The sequence below is a fragment of the Lissotriton vulgaris genome, chromosome 1_1 (genome assembly GCF_964263255.1).
Source record: "Lissotriton vulgaris chromosome 1_1, aLisVul1.2, whole genome shotgun sequence".
Lineage (NCBI taxonomy): Eukaryota > Metazoa > Chordata > Amphibia > Caudata > Salamandridae > Lissotriton > Lissotriton vulgaris.
In genome coordinates this window covers 2037989249-2038015478 of record NC_141685.1, presented here as the reverse complement: position 1 = coordinate 2038015478, position 26230 = coordinate 2037989249, and the positions used below count along the sequence as shown (strand labels likewise).

Below are 26230 nucleotides of genomic sequence, written 5' to 3'. Positions count from 1 at the left end.
TGCATGTTTGAAGAGGGGGAACTAATTCCCCTTGCCTACTGGGGGCCCCTGGGGGCAACCTAGCCCACCTGGAAACTCCAGTATGCGCCAGGGGGCTGCATTGCAGAGGTGTAATGAGGCTATGCCCCTTTTTACACCTCCCTGCAACGCAGCCCCATGCCGCGTTTGCAGAGGGGGAACTAATTCCCGTTGCATACTGGGGGTCCCTGGGGGTCCCTGGGGGCCAACTAGCCCACCAGGAGCCTCCAGTATGCGCCAGGGGGCTGCATTGCAGAGAGGTGTAATGAGGCTATGCCCCTTTTTACACCTATCTTCAACGCAGGCCACTGGCGAGTTTGCAGAAGGGGGAATAATTCCTCTTGCATACTGGAGGTCCCTGGGTCATATCTGCCCAAACACCGATATTCCGAACGATTGAAAATGACTTTTCTTGAGAAACATTTGGATTTGGATTCCATTGTCCTATACTTTGGAATTTTTGAAAGACTGACTTTGAGGATGCTATAAATTACTCAAGTCTGCCCGAATTGTGTGGGTAAAATTGATACCTAGTCACTTTGAATAAGAATGTACTTATGTCTTGTCTAACATTTGGAAGAAATATCTAGTTATATAACAACAGGATACCGACATAACTTGAAGGAAATAAGAACGCCCTGAAGAAGTTCTGTTGTACAGAACGAAATGTTTCGGCTGGCTGTGGTACATAAACTTAAGGAAAATAAAAGCATTTGAATATACACCAAGATTCAGCGCTTCGATAAGGACTCTAAGTGATATGATTTGATTGGACTTATTGTGCAAGTGGTGCTGCGCCAAACTTTGGAATATCCTCCACTACTCTCTACTACTTAACTCTCTCCTACTCCACTATGCTCTAATACTCACTCTCTACTACTCATTCTCTACTACTCCACTACTCTCTACTACTCTCTCTACTACTCACTCCTACTACTCACTCTCTATTACTCACTCTTTACTACTCTCTACTACTCACTCTCTACTTCTCCCTCTCAACTACTCTCTACTACTCACTCTCTACTACTCTCTACTACTCAATCTCTACTACTCACTCTACTACTCAATCTCTACTACTCTCTCACTACTAGTCTCTACTACTCACTCTACTACTCACTCTCTACTACTCTACTATTCTCTCTCTCTGCTACTCACTCTCTACTACTCACTCTCTACTACTCTCTACTACTCACTCTTCACTACTCTCTACTACTCACTCTCTACTGCTCTCTACTACTCACTCTACTACTCACTCTACTACTTACTCTCTACTACTCACTCTCTACTACTCACTCTACTACTCACTCTACTACTCACTCTACTACTCACTCTCTACTACTCACTCTACTACTCACTATACTACTCACTCTCTGCTACTCTCTCTACTGCTCTCTACTACTCTCTACTACTCACTCTCTACTCTCTATTACTCACTCTCTACCTCTCTACCTATCTCTACTTCTCTCTCTACTCATCTCTACATCTCTACCGCTACCTCTCTACCTCTACACCTCTACCTCTCTTTACACGCACACATATACACACATATATATGCATATATATTTATTTATATGTATGTGTGTATATATATATATATATATATATATATATATATATATATATATATATATATATACATACATATATAAACATATATAATATGTATATCTATATAAATACAAATATAAATGCATGCATACATATACATATATGCATACATATGCATGTTATTTACATGAAAGTTTAAAAAACACAAATAAAGCAAAGCTAAAAAGCCACCTTATTACAAACAGAATGGCTTTAACTTAAACGAGGGCGAGATCTATTGCATTTTCAATGCTTGTTTACTTTGGTTCCATCAAGAAGGCATTCAGATGTGTCACTCATTTGCCATAAATTCTGAATGTTAGCACTCTAGTTGTTCATTAGATCACTGTAGTAAAGCTACTGCTCACCAGGGAAGTCTGCTGCTGGTATTCAAAGTGCATGTTTCAGTCTGCATGTCAGAATTTTTTTAATGAAATAGAAGAGGATTTGAGAAGTCACTCAAAATGTGCCCTAATTTTTCTTTCCGAAGCACTAATCATACTTTCTATGGCAAAATGAACCCCCTCATTTTGTTCCTTTTTAAATTAAATGTTTTCAGACTTACCACTTCATTCCAATCAAGATGGCTTCTGGTGTGCCATACTTTTGTCATAAGTAAGACTGTTAGCGCTTTAGTTGTTCTTTAGAACACTCTAGGACATTCTGTCATTGGGCTATACTTGGGCTACATCTGGGTGATGTTTGGGCTACATTTGGGCTCTTTTGTCTCTGGTGGCGATCTTGGGAGCCTGCATGTCAGAATTTTTTAATGAAATAGAAGGATTTGAGAAGTCACTCAAAATGTGCCCTAATTTTTCTTTCTGCAGCACTAATAATACTTTCTATGGCAAAATATACCCCCTCATTTTGTTCCTTTTTAAATTAAATGTTTTAATAGTTACCACTTTATTCCAATCAAGATGGCTTCAGGTGTGCTATACCTTTGTAATAAGTAGGACTGTTAGCACTCTAGTTGTTCTCTAGAACACTCTAGGAGGCTACAGTAGAACACAAAGGAATCAACTGACAGTCTCTATCCTTGTTGGATGTACATGTTTTACTGAGAATGTCAGACTTCATTCTCACATGACTGAGAAAGATAATGTGAATTTACAGAAAATATGCTTTCAGTTTAGCTTATAGATCCCCTTCCAAACCACTGTGGGAAAAGCATGAGATAATAGTTTTCTTTCAAACATGATTCATGATATCACAGCAGAAGGATTTTTCACATGGTAAAATCACCTTAGAACACACCACAATTCCTAAAATGAGTATGGTACCATCAACAAATGATTTATAATGTAACTAAAGTCCTAAAACCCTCTATTAACTACAATGTTTTTTAATGAGGTGCTATCATGTATATTGGTCCCAAGATGGCTGCCAACACTTCTGGGATGAAGTGCTGACAGCCAATCAGATCAGATGTGTGGTTAGGCTCCGCCCAGATATATATGTGTTTTTGAAGTTAATTTTCATAAAAACTACTGGAGCAATTTTCACCAAACATAGCAAAGGCACATCTGCGTACCAGTCCCTACAATTTTGCAAAGTTTGGCATTATTCCGTTCAGCGGTTCGGGCTGTAGACTTGTCAGACCGTCCTATGGAAATTAACATGGGGAAAACACGTTTTGGGACCCCCCTTTTATCTCAGCCCCCACTTCATGAATCCCCCCGAAACTGTCAGGAGCGGAGCGGAGCTGGCCAAAATGTTGGAAAATTACACGCAAATTCCTCAACCGGCGCCAAAGTTATTCCCAATAGAATGTTGCGGATTTCCTATGTTAGCTAATCCTAACTATATATACCTACTGGCTATCGCCAGTAGATAATACATATACAAACTAAAATGATGTGCTTCACAAAGCATGACACCGAACCAGTATTTCGGTGCTTCTCTGTGAGTTGTCTATAGTTGCACCCAGACACATTTCATAACAATGGATATATGCCAAAAACAAACCACACCAGTAGTACACATTGGACACCTACACATTTCCTGGCACCATAAAGAGCACATCATAACACCAAAGTGATACGCTTGGCTATCTATTGCAACCTAAACAGGACAATCATATTCTCTCATAAACCTACATATCAAAACCATGCAGAACAAATTACCTTAAACATAGCCTACCTACATGAGCAAAATATTGCATCAAAGATAATCAGCTAGTGATGCCTCTCAACAAAAGAGTCTCCTCAGGCTGAGCAATCAACAATGTGCAAACAGTGGAATAAAAGAAACTCACTCATCCATACACATAATGTACTACAAAAATTACTGACAGAATCGTACACAGCATGACAACTTGCTGGACAGACAGAACTCCAGTAACCAAAAACAGTGACAACAGACCACCTTACCTCCAGTAAATGAGAAACCCTCAAACATGAACTGCATTCAGGGCTTTGCAAGTGAGATGCACACTTGCCCACAGTAGAAGTGTTCTATCCAATATAGCCTTGTGGGTTGCCATTGCTTTCAATCAGATGACAGTCAAACCCAGCTTTTGTGTGGGAAAGGCCATGATGTATGTGTTAGTACAAAACACAGTTGGGAGAATTACGCCCCGCTTGGTTAGAACCATCCACTGAATGGATTTAAATAGTCTTTCAAAGTATGAGGTGCTGGTAGATTACTTTTATCAACTCAAACGTCACAGTCACCTCGCGCTGCTGTGTCTGGGAGGAAGCACGAGTCTAGGGCTGTGTAGGCAGCTACACAAGTAAACCAGAGTCGGGGTTTGGGTGCCATGATATCAAGTGGATGGTGTGGGGATACGTGGTGGAAATGTTTTGCTCCGTAATTAATACCATTCGAATTGGAATAGTTGCCTTGAACCCGTCATATATCTACTGCACTGCCACATCTAGTTTTTATTTAGGATCATATGAGTGTCTGGGACCAGATCTTTAAGAGCCGGATCTGTGTTCTGAGTAAGCACATAGTCCACGATAAATACTAAATCAATGCCATCAGAGGTCTATAGGGTCTCCTTGAATTTCGCGATGGATTGAGCGTTTTACTAGTTTTCTAAGACTAAGGGCTAGATGCATCAAAGGGTTTTGCCCATTCTGTGTCTATGGGAAAAGGTGTTCATACATATGGGCCTTAGCTTTGTAAATGTCAACAGTTTCGCAGAGATTGACAGGACTATACGCTAACAGACTTGGCTCAGGTGGGAAGGTGGACTGAAAACTTCTGAAACACAAACAACGGAGCAAACGAAAGAATGAGATCTGAGAACTATAAGGAAGAACTTTTGGGGCCTTTCTCTGAGGCTCTCACACACATGAGCCAATACGTGCAAATATGGCACTTGAAAAGGGCTAAGAAAGTTTACAAGTCTGGACAGGTCGTCTTCGAGGAGAGAGGCACTTTATAGTGCAAAGAAAGTCCTGCTGCCATGGAATGAACATTACACAACATTAGACGCACATGACGTCAATTGTGCCTGTCTGAAAATATCGTTTGATTGCGTCAACCAAACAGCTGTGTTGTAACAAATAACTGCGCAGATCATGTTTTTTTAGTAAAATTAAAACATATATTGCGCCATTCTAACAGGTTTAAACAGAGAGCAGAGAAAGGTCGGGAAAACGATGAGTGAGAGAAGGAAGGAAGGCATGGACCCAGAGATCAGGAAGGCTGCGAGTGGGAGAGAGAAGGGTGGGGGTGAAAGGCTCAGAGTGGATGCGGGGGGGGGGCAGTGGGCGTGAGAAAGAGTGGTTTGCAGGGCCACGAAAGGTAGTGTTTTTGAGACAGTGAGATTGAAAATGAGTAAGAAAGAGAGTGAAAGGTTAAGGTTGAAAGCATGTGAGAGATTAAGTGGAAATGAAGGAAGCGTGTAAGAGATACAGGGAGAGGGAAAGCGAGGGTGAAGGGGAGGTGTGTGTGTGTGCATTCGTAAAATAAAGATAGTGGCAGTCTAAGAGTGGAAATGAGCAAGAAGGGAGAGGGGCATGTGTGAAAGAGAGTGCGCATGCGCGTGAAACAGCTGAACCCACACACCTCCCCTGTTGCCTCACTAAATACAGCTGAACCATTGTTTGCCGGCTTCCCCTGGCCAGTGGCGGCTGAAAGCCACATTCTTGGGCAGTAAATAATCAGTCTGCCTGACCCCCCAAGAACCTGTAAGTCACATTCATTTCCCCCCAGAGGGCAGCCTTCTATTGTACCCCTGCAAGGCCCGGGCCTCGCGCTAACAATGCACAATAATTGCAACTGCCACGGTAGTCAGCAGGAAAAATAAACCCGGGCCTGTTTTCACAGCTTACTGCCAAACCCGACCCAACACCTCATAACCGTGCCCCCGCCCCATGCACGGAGCAGCACGGGGCTGAAAAGTGTAAAACGTGCACCTCCGAGGGGAGAAAGCAGCCGCCGGAGCCCCTCGCCTTCTAGGGCTGGGAGAGCTATTCACGGTATCTCCACTTCACACATAGATGCTATTTTTCAGCTTAACTTGAGAACAGGAAGGCGATGGGGAAGTGAATGGTTTTAGGCAAAGTCTGCTGCTGGGGTGTCTGATCGTTACTCGGCACAGCTCTACTTAACCGAGAAGCCACAACCATTGAGGGAATGTTTAGAACCGCCAGTATATGCAAAGCGCTTAGAGGCAGCTTCAAACCATGCGGCGAATGAAAGCATTCAACACAGAGTGTGTCGTAGGCTTCCCGCTTCGTCGCCTGGAGAAAGAGTCCACACAGCCACAGGGCTCGTTCTGACCAAATGTGTGACCCTGGCCAGGTACAATCCGGAGTTCCACTCGGCGGATCGGTCTCACGTGAACATCATCTGAATACCCAAGGGTAAGAGATTTGGGGCTGAGCGAGACATAGAATACAACAGGCATTAGCAAAGCCATTCGGTCTGGGAGGAAGCTTTGGCATGTCAATGCTTGTGTCGTTTTTTTTCAAAACTTCAATATTGAGGAAGATGTACTGCCCATGTCAATCTAAAAAAGAAATACCTATTGTATTAAAGCAAACATAGTTTAATTTTCAAAATACCCACGTTCCCATAGCAGTCCTTGGCACAGAAGAGAACCCCTTTGTGCGCATGTGTGCTCTTTCGAAAGGACAGAATGCTGTCACTCACAGCGAAGACAGCCAATGGCCTTTGCCGCAGGCTGTATTCAGTAGTGGGTGGAAGGAAAATGTAAATGACATAACAGAAGGCCTAATAGTTGTAATAAGAGGTTGAGAGCAATTCGGGCAATACAGTGAATTGTGCACTTAGAAGATACACGTGACTGGTTCAGACAGTACAATCACACCACTATCTGCCAAGAAATGTGTGGCAAATACTTGAAACGTGTACAGGGCACGAAGGCACCCCCAGCATTAAAATAAAATAAAGCTTTGTAAAACGTAAATGAAAGGTTAACATAACATTAAAAGGGCTGATATAAAGTACACTTTACATGGAACATTTCCAGAATGTGTTCATTTTCCATAACACCAAGTAGACATTCAAATCATAAATTATACCACAAGAAGAGGTCAACCAAACATCAAGAAGGGCAAGAAGCAGACCCGATTCACTCCTGGTCAATGCAACAACTACTAACCACCCAGAGACGCCGAAAGCGACACCCTACGTGTCCCAAGCTGTTCTGTTGTGTTGTTACCTTTTATGTCTCCCAGGTTCCCTGATCCCATGGCCAGGAGCTTGTCTTTCCAGTCCTTCGACAACAGCTTTTCAATACTGGGGGTTTCTGGGGGAAAGAAAGAAACAAAACATAAATTAATAAAGGGAACCTACACGGTTACACAATGGAGCTCAGAGGCAAGCAGTCCCCTTCCCAGGGCCCCCGGCGGCAATGACTTCATCAACAACCCGATAAGGAGCGGGGTGGGGTGGAGGGCAGAGAAAAATAATCTGTTTTGTCACCTGCTGTTTCAAAATCATTAGCTTTTCCTAGCGCCGAACAAAGCTACACTAATTCTGAATGACAATAGCAGCGTCTGAAAAAGCAGCGGCTCCGAGGTTTGCAAGCCAGTGAGCAGGCTCCTGATATAATGGGTACTTGTCATTTTCAGAGTGCAGGAAACAAATATTATGTTGCTGAAATGCAGGCTAAGCACGGCGGATCAATTCACCCAAGCTGGGTGTTTACATGAGGCTCACCGGTATAATGTGGCTTAAATACCACAGGCCTGTCTCGGGCTCAGCAAGGCGAGGCCTCGAGCAGAAAGGTCCGTTTATTTCACGGGACTCGCTCGACATGTGTGTGACAGTGGGATTAAGGAGCGAAGGTTTATACACCTAAAAAGAAAAAGAGAAAGCACAGGTGGAGCGTATTTTACTGTTTTTATCAATTCACAAACATTCCCAGAAGTACCCCCTGGAAAGTTGAGCCAGGAATAGTTTTTGAGGCATACTTTTGGGAATGTCACATGACTTAAAAAAAAGCTCAAATTCACCTGTGCAGAGTTTTTTAAGCAGGATAACTACACACAGACAGTAAGACTACTTGTTTTTCTCAACCGGAGACAAAATTACATTGGAGATGCTCCTTCCCACCGACCCCTACTAAATCTGGTGGGGATTATTTCCCCTTCTTACCCCGAAAGGGGATGGGGTAAACCTCTGGCGATTTCCGGCGTAGAGGCAATGGAAGGATTACTTGTTTGACAAATAACTAAGAGAAATAACATTGAAACATCCACTTCCCACCCCATCTGTGGGATGTAGCGGTGTGGTTGTATCTGCTAATGTGGGGAAGGGGTTCGCACTCTCAAATGTGCGTGCATGCTAGTGTGCCTGACAGGCAGAGTGTGTGAGCCTGGAAAAGAACCGGCGTCTGTGATTCTGTACATATATATGTCAGTGCGAGCGTGTATGTGTGAAACAGTGTATGCACTGTGTGTGAGTACATTCATCCGGGTGCAAGTATGTGTCAGTGCGTGAGTAGGAGAGTGTGTCCACACATGGGATGTACGGGCTCACCCTCCCCACCTGAATCACTACCCAGGTTACAGCCTGGGAATGGCACTTCCGGGTCCGGGTTTGCACCCTGGAAACAGTAATGAATGATGACTTCGGGGCCGGGCTGCAAAAGGTGCGCACGGCAGAGACGGCCAAGTGCCCTGGGCCCAGGCCTCGGTGCACCCCTGTACCTCAGCCTGGACCGGCCTCGCTCCCGCATCATCGGACTTCACCCCCTCTGCCCACCTAACACTGATCACAGGCGTGCTGCTGGGTCGCTTTATGTTGATTCTCTTGGAGGGGAGATTGTGACACGATAAAACGTATGCAGTCGTGTTTATCAGTGGTGGGTTACACACTCTAACATTGAACACCTGTTGACACTTCTCTCCGCGGCCTCAGTTGCGCACCCACGCCCCCCTTGCCCCCCCCCCCCCCCCCCCCCCGAGGGGGCTGCTGGGATCACACTGCGGGCGACCGTGAAGCTTTATCCTCAGACTCCTGTGGGAAGGACCGTGGGGTACCAGGGAGGGTGGGTGGGGTGGAACCGGCGTCCTGTCAGGCGGCTGTCACAATCAGCCCCTGAAATGGAGGTCTACAGGTGACTTTGCTTGTGCTAATGGAGAAGAGAACTATCTGCGTCGATTCATTCATGCTTTTAATGAATGCCTGATGCCCTGGAATGAATCCTTTTATGCTTGCCCATCGCTACGTAAATAACGGGTTTCCTGTATAAAACACTAGTGAAAGAGGACAGACATAGGAACCATTCTTACACCAACACCGCTGCGGCTGGCTGTTCCGAATCGCCGACTCGGACCTCCAGCCTGCGAGAGTGTGTGGGTGCCGCGCCTATGTGTGTCACGAGGCAGTCTGGACACCGGTCTTGGGAGAAATGTAGGTGTGAGAGGTGTGTGCAAGAGTGTCAATGCGACTATGATGGGGTGTGTGGAAGTGCATGTGTTTTGAGTGTGTCCGAGGAATCTGGAGAACATTATATGTGGCAGAGGGTGTGAGGTTGCTGGAAATCTGAGCGTGGTTCGGTGTGTTGGGAAATGCGTGCTGTGGTCGCAGGTGTGTAAACGTTAGTGAGTGTGAGAGACAGCGTTGCAGTGTTTCGGTGAGTATCTCTGTGAGTCTGGGTGCACGTCAGTCCCCCTGTGACTGAGTGTGTGTGTTTGTGTGTCACATCTCCAGCCTTTCACCATGCGTGGTGTGTTTGTCTGCCAGGAAAAGTGAACGTGTGGTGGAGATTAGGAGTCATGGTGTTAAAGGCATGTGTGCCCAGCTTGTGCACTGCCCTCTTTGGCAGGGTGGCAGGCGCAAGGGCTGCATACAAATGCTCCTAAAACCCTAGAACAACGGGCTGGATTCAACAATGTAATTGTACCCTCACGTCAGCACTTTGATAGGCAGACCATTACCACGGCTTTCAGTTCCACGGTTCCCGCCGCATTCAGCAAGGAAATGAAATGCAGCAGATAAGTGTCCCAGTGTGAGCCGGGCCCTCAACAATGGCCGCACTTATTATCCGCATCCAAGAAAAAAGGCCCCGCTATCCGGGCACTCTGCTGTTTATGCCTATTTGGATGTGTTTGGACATGTGTTTACCCCCTGCCGGGGGGATAAACGCGCTGCCTGTTAACTCCTCAAAGGAACTGTCTGGCCCGGAGGACCCACAATTATTAGAACCTGGTTAATTTTCAGCACAGAAGAAAAAAAAGCGCACAGGCCTCATTGTCTCGCTCTTCACTCTGCAGACTTTCTGCGGCTCAGACGTGAAGCCTGTCAGCAATCTGCGGTGGCACAGTGTGCGCGCGGCGCGGCGTGCAAGGGGGTGGGGGAGGGGTATCAGCCCCCCGTGCAATGTATCCCGGGCGCAGGGATGGAGAAAGCCTCGAGGGTCTTCGAAACAAAATGACAAGGTGAACGGAGCACACATCTGCAATAGGGTGCTGCACCAAGTTGACTCGGGCCCAGGGCCATAAAAGACAACATTCCAGCCCTCTTTTGCAGCAGGGAGCTGCATACAACAGTTTGCTAGACTTTGGTCCAACATGAGGCCAAAGTAAAACCAAGGAGACGCCTCGCCGTAACAACATTGAAAATCACAGATATTTGTATATCCTTTAGTACTGATATTTGACATAATTTCGAATTCCTCCCAAGTTTGTTTGAAAAGGGAAAATGCAAAGTAAGATTGAAAGGTGATGGACCGAAGTGGGCCTGCTACGAGGAGACCCTTGAAGTTCATGGACCCACAGTGAAACTCCGCCACTAGGCCGCACATAGGCCGTCGCTCTTCCCCTCGCCAGCTGAGGTGTCCCTGGCCTGAAAAGAACCCCCTCTGTCTGAGGGAGGCCCTGCGGGCTCTGTAGGTAGCAGTGGGCTCCTCACAAGTCACCTCAGGGAAGCACGACAGCACTCAGTGGCATGACTGACTCAGTGTGAACACCTCACGCGAGCCTTTCCAGCACAGAAGCCAAGTTACACAAGGCGCTGTGCTGTGCCAGTGCGCGCGCTTTTACCAAGCCTGCCTTATGCGCACGCTGCTAACATATTCCAAATGGGTGCGTTTCCATATTCTGTTGCCTCCCGGTGACAAGCACCGGATGCAACACACATTTCCAAACGGGGCGCTCGTCTGCGGCTGAGCTGCGGGTACACGCGCCGTGGCCGTGCGCTCCTGTGGCACGGAGCCTCTGTCAGCCAGTGGAGCCACCGGCCCTGAGCGGGCCAGGAATGCGGCAGCCGAGCTCATTGTGCGCCACAATGGGCGCGGGCCCCCACCCCCGGGCACCGCGCTTTACTTTCAAGTCTATTGTCAGAGCGGCCGGTACAAAGCTTCCCCTGCAGCTAGACTAAATATGTGCGCCAAGGAACAGAGCTGGTCTGTCCGGCTGCACGCAGTTAAAGGTGCAGTGCTGGGATTCCAGGGGCCGTGACGCGCACCCGCACACGCGGCGGGGCCACCTAGCTTCATGTGAAAAAGCACGACCGCTCTAGCTTCTGGATACTTTCTACCGGCGCGATAGAGGTGTTTCATCACAACATGTGGCGCCTGGTATCCAAAGTAAAATACAGTAATAATAAACTTGACATAATGTGACTTCCTTAAATGCATCAAAACTCACTTCTGGCCAGGCCAGATCTTTTACCGCAGCAAACAAAACATGTTCAGGTTTTTTAAAAGCATTTATTACTTAAAAATGAAATTTCCCAAATATACTCCCTTGATTTTTTGCTGTCTCAGGAGAAATTTTCATGACAACAAACCGGCAACAGAAACACAATTTACAATTCTGCGTATAAGAAGTTACTTCTCTGTGGGATAGATTTATTTTGACGCTTTACAAATTAATCTTAATAACATTTTCTTCTCTAAAACGTAGCCCGAAAAATACGTTTTTAAACTGAAGAGGCTGAACTTCCCATATGTCTGTCTTCCAATTCCTTCTGCATTCTACTCGTAGCAGCTTGTGGCTGACAAAGCTTTAACCTGCAAACCACAATATTACACTGATGACAAACTTTTTTTTATAATCCTACTCCTAATCAGCAGAAACACATTTCCAAGTAACACTTATCTAGGGGTACAAAACAACATTAATGAGATGAATTAAATAACTACTACAGAAGAAATCACCTCATAAGTTCAACAAACATATTGTACTGGCAAACCAATAGAATGGGTGTGAAAGTTGGGCTTCAACAGCAAATGCACGTAGGCAAATGTTAATTTGACAGCTTCCACTCGTGTTTAATGATGCCGACTTTGGTATTTAAAACGTGTGTGTGTGTAGATGCGTTGTGTACCCTTTTACAGACCAATAAACACCCCAATGATGTCTTCCAGTAAAGGTCTCACAGAACAATAGAGGAAACATTAACACATGAACCGGAAGCAATTAATGTCCCTGGGGCGACACCTCGATGTTTTGAAAGACCTACCCAATGTCATTAGAATTGAAATTGTTTGCACTGCAAAACATTTGTGTGAGCTGTCCGGGTTCACTCGTGAAAGTGGAGTGTACAACATACACGTTGATGCCCATGGGCATGAAGATAAAAGAAGTTAGGGCGCTGGCCTCAGCGCCCTAACTTCTGCACTGCGAACATCGAGAGCATAGGCAGCCGCACACCGTAAAACACAAGAGCTCCGGGAGAGGCCCCAGGGCCGTATTATCATATCAGAGAGATGTAAATGTGCGGCGGGCAGTGCCCGGCAAACATCACGTTGGCACCCGCGCTGGGAGATGGGTTTGCACACATTGTCCTCCCTGGCAAATAAAGAGTGCAACATTATGTTCTGGAGAAACTGTGACTGCCCCGTGAGATTCTTGCCCTCCAACTTCTCGTCACCCCCACATATTTGGGACAGTGCCCACAGGTGGGCTGCTCTGAAATGAGCACCAGCCATTTTTGGAGGCGGCACCCCCGCTTCTCACTCCAGGGGTGCTAACCTCCTATTCGCTCCCTCCAAGAAATCCAATTAAGACCAAGTCTGCCATGTCCTGCAAAGGGTCTGCTTTCCCAACTCCAACCTAACGGGCAGTGCCCAGTGACAGACCACGTTCCGCGCAAACCCCGTTGCTACTCGGGTGGAAATGGACTATACAATACCGCATTCCGGTTTAGCGCTTGATTTGGCTTCAACCCGCAGTACACAACATGTTTATGTTTGCCGTAATTAAATAACACTTATGCTATAGACTTCGGTAGGATTAAAGACTCGATTCAGTAGTAAACCCACTCCAGCTTGCCGCAAGCACCTGCAGCAGTTGCACTAACCCTCTGAGCTCTCATCCCCAGATCTGCCTGCCAAGAAGGCAGAAAGGAACAAACCCCCGGGAAACCGCGAGCACAGGCAGACATAAAAGGCAACTGCACAAACAATCTGCTAACAAACAAGGAGAAGCCCCACTCCGTGGCTGTCCGAGCCCGTGAGACTTCAAATGCTTCCCTTTAACGGGAGGGTTTTATTTCAAGACAACCAGCGTCCTTCCAAAGTGTCAAATGACTTCAAACAGGAGGAAGTGCAGCCATATGTTTGCCCCAAGGAGGTTCCTAATCGCCACAGATCGTTTTGTTTAAAAGGACCCCTAAGAGCAGACGTAATTATCAGTCTTTATATACAAAGTCTGTCTCTGAAACACCACATGCAAAAGAACACGACAAATGCACAACCCAGTGTGCGCGTGCAGTCCTGGGCACCCAGTCAGTCTGCATTATATAGACTCCCTTCTCCAAAAGTTAAAGCAAGGTTTGTTTTTCAACATCGATACGGGCTCGAATAGGCTACTTGCTAGATTATAAATCTAAATTCAGCAAAAGACTGCTCCCAAGCACCCCAGTTTCGCAGACATACACACGGGATAAAAATAATTTGCACAGGATCACACTGTTACGCGAAAAAAAAAAGAACATAACTAAAAACTAGTCCTCTGTACCCCAAACCAGCAAATAATGTACTCACTCGACCACAAATCAAAGAGATTGCTGCTAATAAATGTAACATAGCCAAGAGTTTGAGGTCTATCTTTTCAGATGGAACAGCCACCCATCGCTTTTAACACTACAGTTTACCCACCTCGTCACGATGAACACAAAATAAGAACTGCTAACACTCCGTGGCATGCCTGCGTGCACTACAAGACAGCATGTGGTAGGCATAGCGCCACAAAGCACGTCGAAGCGCTTCGCCAAGCCGCTAGAGGCATCGATGCCACTAGTGCACATCCAGCACTATGCCTTAGAGTGGCAGAGATGTCAGTCCTGCTCACGAGACACGTCTGATCCGACTACAGCTCTTGGCTACTAGTGATAGGGATGACAGCGCTGCCTGCGCGTGGCACAGCTCCCTGGCGCACAGGGTTCCGAAGCCAGGAAGGCAAAGACACAAGCATGCACAGCTCCATGCTGAACACTGGCAGGGGTGCCAACGCTGCCCCCGGGCACAACTCCACGCTGAACACTGGCAGGGGTGCCAACGCTGCCCCGGGCACAGCTCCACGCTGCTGACGGCACGTCACACGGCACAGCCCCCACACACCATAGACGCGCTTTGCCCCGCACCCCCAAGGGACGGAAGAAGCACAAGTGAACAAGCAAGCTTTACTTCTGCGGCGGGCGGTGGCCGGGCTCCTCCAGCCGGGCTCCGGGGGCAGCAGGCAGCACGGCCGGCTCCCTCCGTCCTCGGCCATGCCTGCGGGGCTCAGGCTGCGGCTGGGCGGGCCGCGGAGGCGGGCCTTACCTTGCTCCCTTTTGGACATGTCATGGCCCAGAGCGGGGGGCCCGGCCCCGGCCGACAGCTGAAGCTCCTCAGCCCAACAGGTGCGCTCAGGCCGCACAATGGCCGCGCTGTTGACAAGTGAGCGGGAACAACAAATGCTGGCGGCGCGCTCCTCCGGGTCACTCGGTTATTATTTGTATTTATCGGCCCCGCCCGCCCCGCCCGCTCTCTCTCTCTCCGCGGCGGCAGCAGCGAGCAGCGCCTTAACTTTGAACACACCGAGCGGCCAGAGCGGCTGCGGGCCCGAGTGCGGCTAATGCACGGGGCCATGAGTCGGGATCATTTATGATGTCAGAGCGGTGTGGGTGGGAGCGGGGTGGGGGCGCGCTCAAGATGGAGCCATTAGTTACACTGCGGAAGGAGAAAGGGCCGGTGCAAGAGTGACAGGCCGCAGCTCCCGGAGAAGGACAGACAACAGGGAGAGCCGCGAGTGAATCACCAGATTGCTTCATTGTGCGCCCAGGACAAAAGAGCTGTCTTCCACCAGTCTCTCCTCCATGCCATCCTCCCGCAAAGAGCTTCCGGCCCGGGCGAGTGCATGAAGGAAACAGGGGAGGGGGTACTTCACAGGGTGATTACACGATCCCGGCTGACCGCTGGCTCAGGTAGTTAACGAAGAGCGGTGGCCTAATGGCTAACCTGCCCACCCTGGAGCCAGCGAAGCCGAGTTACCTTCACCTTGCCCTCAGCAAACAGGGTCACCCTGGGCAAGCCACCATCAAAGAATCTCATTGCTCGCAAACCTTCATAACAGCATCATCCCATGTTTAGCGCTATGCACACAAACAAAGCACACGTGTTTCTCCAAAGATATACAGAATACCACAAGGACGTCTGAAAGGATGGCATAAGGTGTCACTGGTAACCAGTATGGCCGACGGAGGAGATTTTATTCGCTAAATTAGGCTGATAAAATCCAACAGGCATGTTTTACAACCACTAGCCAATCAAACTCCACTGTGAACTCACTGCAGACATCTATGTAACCCAGAAGGACACAGGTTCATATCTCATTGTGCAAACTTTCTACATTTTTTCTTTAAAGTTCAAAGAAACGCAGACCATTCAGTATGAAAAAGTAAAACGAGTTTACAATGCATTTCTCAGTGTACTTATACAAGCGAATTCTTAGGGGGCACTGAAATTAGCGGATGTGTTGAAATAGGTGCACCCTACACATTCTCTAGTTCGTGTGTTTATGCCTCCACTGCGAGACACAAGGCGGCGCCAGAACCCACTTTTTAAACGTCATTCTATGTTCTGTGAGGCGTCCATTGTCTGTGTGTCTGCAAGGTCCCATTATTCAATGAGCACAACAATACAAGTTAAATATCAAATGGTAAACTAATGAAAAAAAGAATTATGAACAGAAAAAAGGACCCCTCTTATCTTTACTAACCCCCAAAATATGGATTAATATAATAGTCCAGCATGCATCCATTATGCCTAATGAAACTAAATTCAGCCCAATGCACAGGTAGCCAGCCAGCACCTTGCAGTGTTACAGCGCACACGTGTACACATCTCCTCCTTTGTCCACCTGGGTCGAGAGGGGACCTGGTTGGGCAAGCCTGTAGTTCATGGGTGTCCAACTGAGGTCTAACAGGGCAAGATCTATGTCGGATTTCCAGGCTAACCAATAAGAAACGTTTCCATTTCAATACTAATACATTTTACATGTGTCATGGTAATTTGGCTTGTGTCCAGACCTCCTGCATAACGTTGAACGTCTCTGCTTTAGTTTATTTATTGTGTTGGTGGACTTCAAGTCCTGCGACTTAGGGGAAGTATTAAACCACATTTAGGATTCATTGCTTTTTTTAGAAAGTTAGAAATCACAGCAAACTTCCAGTCTCGGAAGTAAAGAGCGTGTGGGGGATCTGAAACTTAACGAGTGATGTAGACCTCTTAAAGCACACCAGAGAATTTGTCTTGTGATAGGCAGGAGGTAAAACATAGTTTCACTGAACTTAGTAGCACAGCACTACCACCACGACTGACTTTTTTTAAAATGCATTCGTGTAACATCCACCAATAGCAAACACAAAAACCCACACCTAAAAAAAATTCTAACAAGTTCACAAGAAATGTGTTAAACTAGAATGGCTGATTTAATTCGGAGAGTTTGCACCTTGTAGAGTACACCTGCCTTCCCTGATCTGAAAAAAACAGGAAGTGACGGAGCTGGAAGGATGGGCGGGGATTTATGATTTGCCCATAGGTGACCATGTAGTCATTTATTTGGAATACTTTGTTTCGGCTTAACTACAAAGTGTAACACTTGACCCCCACCTATGAACACTTCCTAAGCATAACCAGGACGTAAGACGATTTCAATGCTAACCACAAAGAGAGCATGAAGACAGATTGACATTCTGAGTGGCTGAACATTTCCCACCACTCCCCCACACAACAGCATGCACACACAGGCACTCCCCACCATCACACAAGCTCTCCTTCAAACACAGGACTCCAATAGACATACAATGGGGACCTCACCAAGTATTCTGGTTTGCATTTATACTCTGAATAAAAACTTCTACCAGAAACTCGGCATTCAGTATCTATAATAAGCAAAGTCACAGATAGCAGAGTGGTTTTACAGAAATGGAGTGCAATAGATGGGTGGCAAGCTGTAGCTTTATTGTGTGTTCCTCAAATTTTGAAAGCGTCTCATTAATAGCAGTAGACTTGAAGGTGGCGAGGGAGAGCTCTGCTAAAGAGTCACGAGGAGGGGCATTACATTAGAGGTGAGATGCCTCCAAAGGGCCTCTGGAGCACAGGAAGGCTTCGAGATGAAGGGTGCTAGATGATGAGCGTTGCAAAGCTCATGCATGGACAGAGTAGAAGAGATATGGCAGAGATCAGGAGCGTTGATGTGGATTGTCTTGAAGACAAAGGTGATGAAGTTGTAGAGTGCCCTGTGTATGGGCGAGAAGCAACTTAACTCATGCCTGTGAGGAAGTAGGATGTGTAGGTTAAAAAGAGTGCAGACATTAAAGATGATGATACTGTCTAGTGGGAAGAAGCCATATTTCAGGAGGCTGACCATCAGATTATTTCAATGGTCAAGCTTATTCATGATCAAGGAGTTGCTCAGGGATTTGACTGTGTGAAAGGAAAGGCAAGGGTGGATCTTGTAAAGTTAAAGTAGTTGGAATGTGGTGGGATTCAATTGGAAAAAGGACAACAGCATTCTACTGGAGTCAATATGACTATCAGATTTAGTTGGAAGAGAGTTAGGATGAGAGCGCACCAGAAGGGAAAATAATGGACTTGAAAGTTGTGTGGGCATAGGTACCCGGCAAGTAGATATATTTAAGTATGGATATCAGACAGCTTTTAGCTGTTTGCTAGCGGAAGTCCTCTCTTAAGGACCATACCAAAAACTCACACTGGGCTTACAGCCTACCCATCACTAACATCTTTTTGGCTGTATTGTCACTGTCACATGCTTGCCTCTTATTCGATTGCTTGACTTCCTCTTCTTGTATTTGTCCCTCTCTAGTAGCATAACCTCTTCACAATTCTTTGATTGGATGACTTGTATTCTTTCACTGCTCACAATTAGCAAACAATTTTTTGTTTTCCTTTCAGCTCTCCATTAGAGTACCCACAATGTTTTGCTCTCTCCATTGTGTGCTGCTACCTTCCAAACACCCAAGCGCTCAGTGTTGCTCCCTTATCCCTTACACCAAGCTCACGTACTGCTTTTTTAAAAACTTTACTTGGCTTTTATTTTTTAGTAATATTATTATTTAATATTTTCTTTTTTTGGCTTCACCTGGGCCAATCTTCAAGCACTTCCATTGCTCCTCAAACCCACCCACACCCTGTTGCTTTCCACCCACCTGCTCACCCCACTCACCCCTCTGCTGTTCCACAACCCCCTAATGGTTATTTACCTATTTATATATTTTTATTTTAGTCTCATTACAGAGCCCAGAAGTTGCTATATACTGGGAGATTGCTCTGGAGTGTAAAAAGTCCCTTCACACAACTTGAAAAAAAATGTAATTTTATTTACTGATCCAAACGGCATCTGCCATCTTTGATAGGTATATATATAAAAAAAAGTGTGACCACATCATTCCCTAAGTACACACAAGTGTGTGCATAGGTCATCAAACATGCTGACTTGCTCCTTTTTTCCTTACAATGCTACACACCATCGGCAAAAAGCATAGGCAACTCCGCCAGGTAAAAAAAGGTGTCACCGGAAAAGAGATTAAGAAAAGGGGGTGGTGAAGAACAGAGTGTCTGAATTAAGCAGACCACTCTTACCCAGTCCAAAGATCAGGGCTTGATCCATCACCGTTTTTTAGCTCACTGCACCATCCCAGCTCAGAACCTGGCTACATGCAAATTAGTCTGTCCCTGGCCCAGTGCATCATAGGAACACGGCAGGCCAAACTATCAAGCCAATTCTTCACCGGAAAGGAGACAAGCTTCCGGGGACCGGTTTCTGGCATTTCAGCCGTCGTCGGCCCGGCTTGCTTGAATCCTGATGATCAGAAACTCTGTCCATCACCACCCCTTGTTGTTAAATATTTTGTCCACCCTAAGCGTGGAAGGGTATACTCAGATGTGAGTCCCTTGCTCATTGCACCATCAGGATTCAAGCAAGCCGGGCCGACGACGGCTGAAATGCCAGAAACCGGTCCCCGGAAGCTTGTTTCCTTCCCAGTGTAAGAATTGGCTTAGTAGTTTGGTTTGCCCTGTTCCCATCATGCACTGGGACAGGAACAGAGTAATTTGCATATAGCCAGGTTCTGAGCTGGGATGGTGCAGTGAGCTAAAAAACGGTGTTGGATCTAGCCCTGATCTCTTGACTGGGTGAGAGTATTCTGCTTAATTCAGAAACTCTGTCCATCACCACCCCTTATTGTTAAATAAACCGGAAAAGAGGTGGCAGGAGAAATCAAAGGAGCAGATGATATCACTGTGTGAAGGTAGGCTCAATGGAGGAGAAGGCCTACACCAGAGTCTGTTGAGGACACCCTTTGATAGGAGAGTGGGCATGCAGCAGCACCAGTGAAGAGAAAAGGAGCAATGTAAGATGTAGCATGAGATCGAGTACTATGCCAAGTAATTCCCAGGATGGCATGTGTGGCTAACATGGTGTAGGTGAGGGTCAACAATGTAAAATGCTGCTCAGATGTTGAGAAGGAAGAGGAAAGACAAAGGTAGACAAACACCAATGATGTTAGATGATTCCGAGAGGCAGCCATAGTCAAATGAAGGTGCCAAGCGTTGCATATCTTCTGGAAGTTTAGTAAATATGAGTATGGTGAATTCTAATTTAGGTTGCTGGCATTTATAAAGTTAATTTCTACTATTAGCATTGTCTTCCGTCATTTGGGTGCCTTGGCACAAGCTTCTGGAATTCCTCTTTAAGTGGAGTCTGAAGTCACTGTGCTTTTTATTGAAGTGATTTTTTTTTTTAAATTTAGTAAATGTGTACTATAAGCACAAGTGATTTGCCACAAGACAGCCAATTTATTCGCACCATAAGGGTGGGTGGGGATCTGTTGCCTTGCTGAAAGTTTTTGTGTTGCTGATTGACATTTTTTGGAAGTTATACAAAAGTAGGGCATGTGTCAGGGCGATATGGTATATCTAGGTTTTTCAGCTTCACACTAGACATTCAAGTTTTTTTTTAGAAGAAAGAGTGTTGTAAAGTTTGATAATAGCTGTAATGTAGACGAAGAGCTAGGTATTAGATTCGTTTGCAATGTAATTACCACAGTTGATCTGAAGATAATAGCATGAAAAACAAGTATTGGCAAAGTCAAAATAGTCTGTCGTTGGAAGAAAGCCTTTCGGCTTTTCACTTTTTGTGTTGTGTCATGGTTTTTGCAAAATATTGTTGTTGGGGAAGCTGCCAGGTCCTTGTCAATGTAAAAAAGGCAATCATAATTTTAGGGTTTCTAAAAGCATACATTACCATACTAACGACTGGCACAGAAGGTAACTACTTTGTGCATGGCTGTGTTCCTTGTGAAATGGCACAGTCCCTTGACTCACGCTAAGTTATTCTATAGATGAAGTATGCTGCAGTGGGCAGAAGACAACCATAAACGACACAATAACAGACTAATGGATGATGCGACCTGGCTGGAAGTTGCTACATGTAAGTATATTGTACATATGATTTTAGGAAAATCAAAAGGTATAAATAGAGTGAGCATTTTAAAGAGATAGTAAAGTGTGCTGAAGAGAGTGGCTGTCCCCTGATGATTTGCGAGCAGAAATGAGCAGAGGAGACACAGGAAGGATTGTCCTACAAGTTTATGGGGAAAATCTCAGCTGGGGATTTGGGAAGAAAGATGAAAAATGAGCTGACAGTGAGGGAAACGAGGTGGGAGCAGGAGTATGGATGGAGTACGAGTATGAACTATGCCGACGGTGGTCCGAAATAAGGACAACATGGAAGAGATGCAGGAGATAAAGTCCTATGGCCGTGTTTGTGATTGAGTGGGTTTACTAATAGGGGAGACTAGAGGAAGATAGATCTTCAAGATTGATGTTGAAGGTGGAGTGAGAGAACAATTTCCTGGGAATATATATACTTATTAGATTCAATGGCAATAGAAAGGTCATTTACAGTTTATAGGCAAGATTATGTGATATAGAATTATGTGGCAACGGAGGGCCAATTATTCAATGGGGTTGAACGAATTATGTGGCAAGAAAAGATAAATTATGAGGCATGTCGTTCAATAAAGGCAAATGATGCAACACCTTCTGAGGTATTATTATGTTGCTATATTATCATTTTAGAATGTATTGTTATTCTTAGACAATTGACCTCACAGTTATTGTTAATACAGAGGTTTCTTAGAAATAATATATTCAGCAGTTACCATTCACTATGTTATGTACCAAAAATTATTTGTCCTGTGTGGGAGCACAGGAACATCTCTCAGAGTAAAATGTGTTAAACATACACAATGTTGCAGTTTGCAAAGCCATACACATAAATGTACACACTTCTTGTAACAAAAGTCCTTCTCGTTAATTTTGCACATTCCAACTATATTTCCTTCATCTCAGTTTCAGCTTTAGTCTGTGTTCACAGTGCACAGCTTCTGAACACACCCCTTTTCAAAAAGAAACTGCCAGACAGAATAGCATTTTCGATTACATATTTGTTTAGCACACTGTGAGACACTTCAAGATTTAAGACATCAGACTTTAAAACAAATGTTTAGGCCACTAACTTGTTATGCTACCTTAAAATCTCTTGTATAGGGCTGCTACACCTGTTGTTCTGGAGGATAATGTAAACATACACACAACAGATCAAAAGTAATATTATTCGGGTAAGACAATATCATCAAGGATGAGAAGGGTGTCCGAGCTCTTCATAAAACATGCATGCCATAGTACACAAATGTTTTAGGCTATAAATGTTTTAGTGATCACATTATTTCTCAGATGAAAATGTAGTGAATTTCCTTTCGGGGAAGGGGGGGGGGGGGTGGGGGAGGGGAGTAGAGGGAAAGGTATTCGCCGGGAAGGGCTAATCTAGTTCAAGGACATTGAAGCAGGTGGGCTGTAGCAGAGCTAAGGGACCATGTATAAGCTTTCAGAGTAGATTTGTTTCTAACAAAGAAAGACTCACAGTACAGAATGCTTATTTTACCAAGTACAAAGTGTTAAATGTAATGGGTTGGCCATATGCAGCCAATGAAGGGTACTATTGCCATCTTCTGTTCAGCATGATCATCTTGCTGACTGCCATATTCTGCAGTAATTGTAGTCTCCTATGTTAGTTTTTAGGTACTCTCAAGGTTGACACGGTTTTTGCATAACCAAATCTAGACAAAGCCAAGGCAATTACTGGAAAGACTCTCTCCGGGAATGCCAGGTCTGTAAAGAGGTGATGAAGCAATCCAGGGGAAAATGCCCCTTTCTCACCACCACCAGAGCCTAGGCTGCTGGGGAAAGACTTTGTTAAACTAGAACGATCAGGTCACATTTGTGTGGAGACAGGTAGGACAACAGTATTCTTTAGTTGTCCATAGGTTGGAAGGTCCTACATTGGAATATCGACATTAAACCAGAAGCTCTCTCTGTGTAGGGTTTAGGTTAAGCTAGTTATGACATATTCAGTGGTTGATGATCATCATACAATTGCTTAGGCGCCTCCTACACATAGCATCGCTGTAAACTGAGAATCCAAAGGATCCAATCAGTAGAATGAATGAGTAAAGGTAAGCATTGAAGAACAGCCGCAAGAGGACTGAACCTCATGGAACCTACACCTTATCAGTTCAAAGTCTGATCAAAATTGGTTAATTTAATATTAAACTGTTTTTGTTTTATAAGAAATGTTCAGTACCACTTTGAAACCGTACCAGAGAGCCTAGGCTGGCCAGAAGATCATTCAGCATAGACAAGTCAACAATGTGGAAAAGAGCGAAAGTTATAAACGTGTCAATGAACTGGTGTTGTGTTGATCTTGTGCAAACCTCAAATCCTCCAATAAAGCAACCTCAACATGCCTCATTCGAATCTACAAACTGTTTGGTGGTGGTTTATTCCAACAGGGTGTTACATTCAGGAAGGGCTGCATTTGTAGTATTGCAGACCTCTTCAGGAGCCCAGCAAGGGACAGAATGTTCAAGTCCGGGTGGAACATAGACATGTCTGTGGTGTCCAGAGCCGGTTTCTTCTTGCAGTGGTAACACAGATCTCTTTTCGTTTTAGTGGGAAGGGACACTTTAACTGAATATTGATTGACTGATTCATCAAAGTAATTGTGGTAAAACACCATAAACAAGTGTCACTTAAAGTCACCCGGTCACAAACCGTTTCAACAAAGATAGTTCACACTACATTTTACACTTCACACTCTGAAATTGCAAGTTGAAATCTAAGGAGTATTTTGAAATCGTCTTTGCTAGTATAGTATTCTAAAGCATTTTTATATAAGTTTGGCTATTTGTCTAATGCATTATTTGAAATGCATGTGCTATCTTATAAAATTCAGTTAAACATGTTATCTTTGTTGTTTGATACTTATACAGGGCACACTCTGTCATTACGATGGCATCTTAGTACTAGTTAAAGTCCAGAATCGTGTTTCGAAACTCTGATGGGTGAGGCCAGAGGCTGTTACTAAAAGTAATGAATGTATCTTTCTTGTTTGCCAGGCGTGCCAAGTATCAGTATCTCCGAGCAATACTTCTGAAAAGTTCTCTTGATGACTGGTTCTCAGAGAGATAGATCGGTCATGATCAAATCCTACGGAGCTGAGGCAAGAACCTGCTTCATGGTGCACGGTAGACTTACCCGTTAAAAATAGGAATTATGTTCACAAAAGAAAGTAGAAGTATAAATCATGTGTGCAGTCTACATTTACATCATTTATGCAAATTATCCAATCATTGTGCACACGTAATTCGAGAATAGGTGTGAAAAAATGGGTTTGCACAGGAGTTCTCAATCTTGGACCGAGAATTAATTGCAACAGCCGTAGCACTGAAGAACGCAGAAGTGCTGAAGAAAAGAAAAAAAAATAGGGCACCCTGAATGTTTCTGGTCAAAAGGTCTGTAGTCAACATTCAGAACTATGTCTCTGTCCTATATAGGGTAACATTATTAAGACAAGCATTAACAGCTACGTAAGACATACATAGGCGGGTTTTTATCCACAAAACCTGTAGACTATAATTATAACACATCATCTTACTTTTGTTTTGCTCCAGCTAGATCATCTTTCAATTTACTTATGGTGCCCTCTCCTGGTTACCTCTTCTTCCTGCAGCCAATGGACTAAGCCAGGTCCTATATGCAGCCATGTTTCATGCCAAGTGGTCTGTGCCTTCCTGCTATGCCATCGCTACTGATGTGGAGAAGTGTGGCTCAGGGGTTAGAGGCGGCAGACCTGGAGCTTGAGTTTCGGCCCTGGACCAGGGTTCAATTCCCCGCCTCGGCGGGTCTTGGGCTCAATAATCCCATGGACTCGATAATTCTCGCTCCGGTGCCTTCTCGACTCACGGGTTCACACTCTGCGACTCTGGGCAATAGCTTGCTTAATCTCCACATTGGCCCTTCGCGGCGGGATGCCTGGCTTTCACCTTGTGGATACCCTTACAGGGTTATCTCACAGGGGAATACCAGGACAGGTTCCCTAAGCAAGCGCGGAGATGCCCCAGGGTAAGTACTGCGCTATATAAGTTTCATACATTTACATTTACTGATGACTGGCTCAACAATGACATCTTCTGTCCAAGCTGGCAATCCACATACGGCTTCAAAACCCTTCCTAAATGTGCAGCTCAGCCGGAGCTTCCATTACAGAGGACAACTGTTATACTTGCCTTGCGGCTTGCAGCCGAGCAGCAATAAATCTGCTGATGGTTAGTTTTAGGGGGAGGTGGTATGGGATGGAGTACTACATTGTAAGCCCCATTCCATTTATAGATGTTCACACAGGTACCACCCTGGATAGGAAGCATTCATACCACACACATCATGCTTTATGAATAACACTTTGATTTAAACCATCTTGCATGTGGTTGAGAACGTTTTTCACATCCAAGCAACTACAAGCTTACAATGTTCAAACCCAACATCGGTGGCGGCTGGCAATATCAAAATATGGTGCGGCGCAATGCCCATAAAAACTCAACATATATGTTCCACATGCTGGCACACAGGATCTGGTCGCGGTCTCACTTCGTCCTGGCACGCTCCTCAATGGTGATTTCAGCAGGAAGGAAGGACTTCCTCCTGTGTGCAACGCAAATCCAACTAATCCTGAAGCTGCAGCGAAGCTGTAGGATTGGTTGGCGCAGGCTAACCCAGCCCTTATTTTGAGGCTGAGGACTTGTGGCTGCAATCCCCTCACAGTTTCTCAGCCCTGGGATTGTTAGCTCTGAAGTGAGCATGTCAGATTGGCCGGCTCTAGACAGTCAGCCCATTTCACACGAGTACTCACAGGTCTGAAGTAATAGTACAATTGCACAAATCAGCAACGTTCCCGGTCCTCGCGCTGTAGCAGCGCGGGCCTTCAACACATTATAATAAAATTGTATTTATTACCATTTTACTAATGTGTGTACCTGCTGAGCTCGCAGCAGGCAGGGCGACGCTCCTCCGACATAACATAGGAGCCGCCACTTCCTACCATCATCAATAGTCATGTGCTTATCACTGATGCACGTCATTGCCCACCCTCCACATAAGAAAATGTCTTCAATTGTCACCATCAAACACAAAATAAAAGCATAACACCAACGTTTCTAAAGCAGATAGTAAAACAAAAAAGAACTTTCTTACCATCTGTGCTATAAACCTATCCATCCATTAACATGGAGGACTAGTCCCCACTTTGCATGCCAGAGGTGGCGGGGTTCATTTTGAGGTTTTTAGGGGTTT

At 45.3% G+C, this 26230-nt stretch overlaps 1 protein-coding gene across 3 annotated transcripts in view; it reads right to left on the bottom strand.

Moving 5' to 3' along the window:
* The window catches only part of SOX5 (SRY-box transcription factor 5), a 441228-nt gene that overhangs the window by 214794 nt on the left and 200204 nt on the right, over positions 1–26230 (bottom strand). For 2 of the 3 annotated variants that reach the window (XM_086920362.1, XM_086920351.1), the window contains exon 4: positions 7247–7333. In XM_086920362.1, coding sequence (XP_086776488.1) covers positions 7247–7333 — 87 coding nt within the window. Of the gene's footprint in view, positions 1–7246; positions 7334–14665; positions 14786–26230 lie in introns of those variants that run through there. The other variant, XM_086920354.1, reaches the window with a different exon arrangement.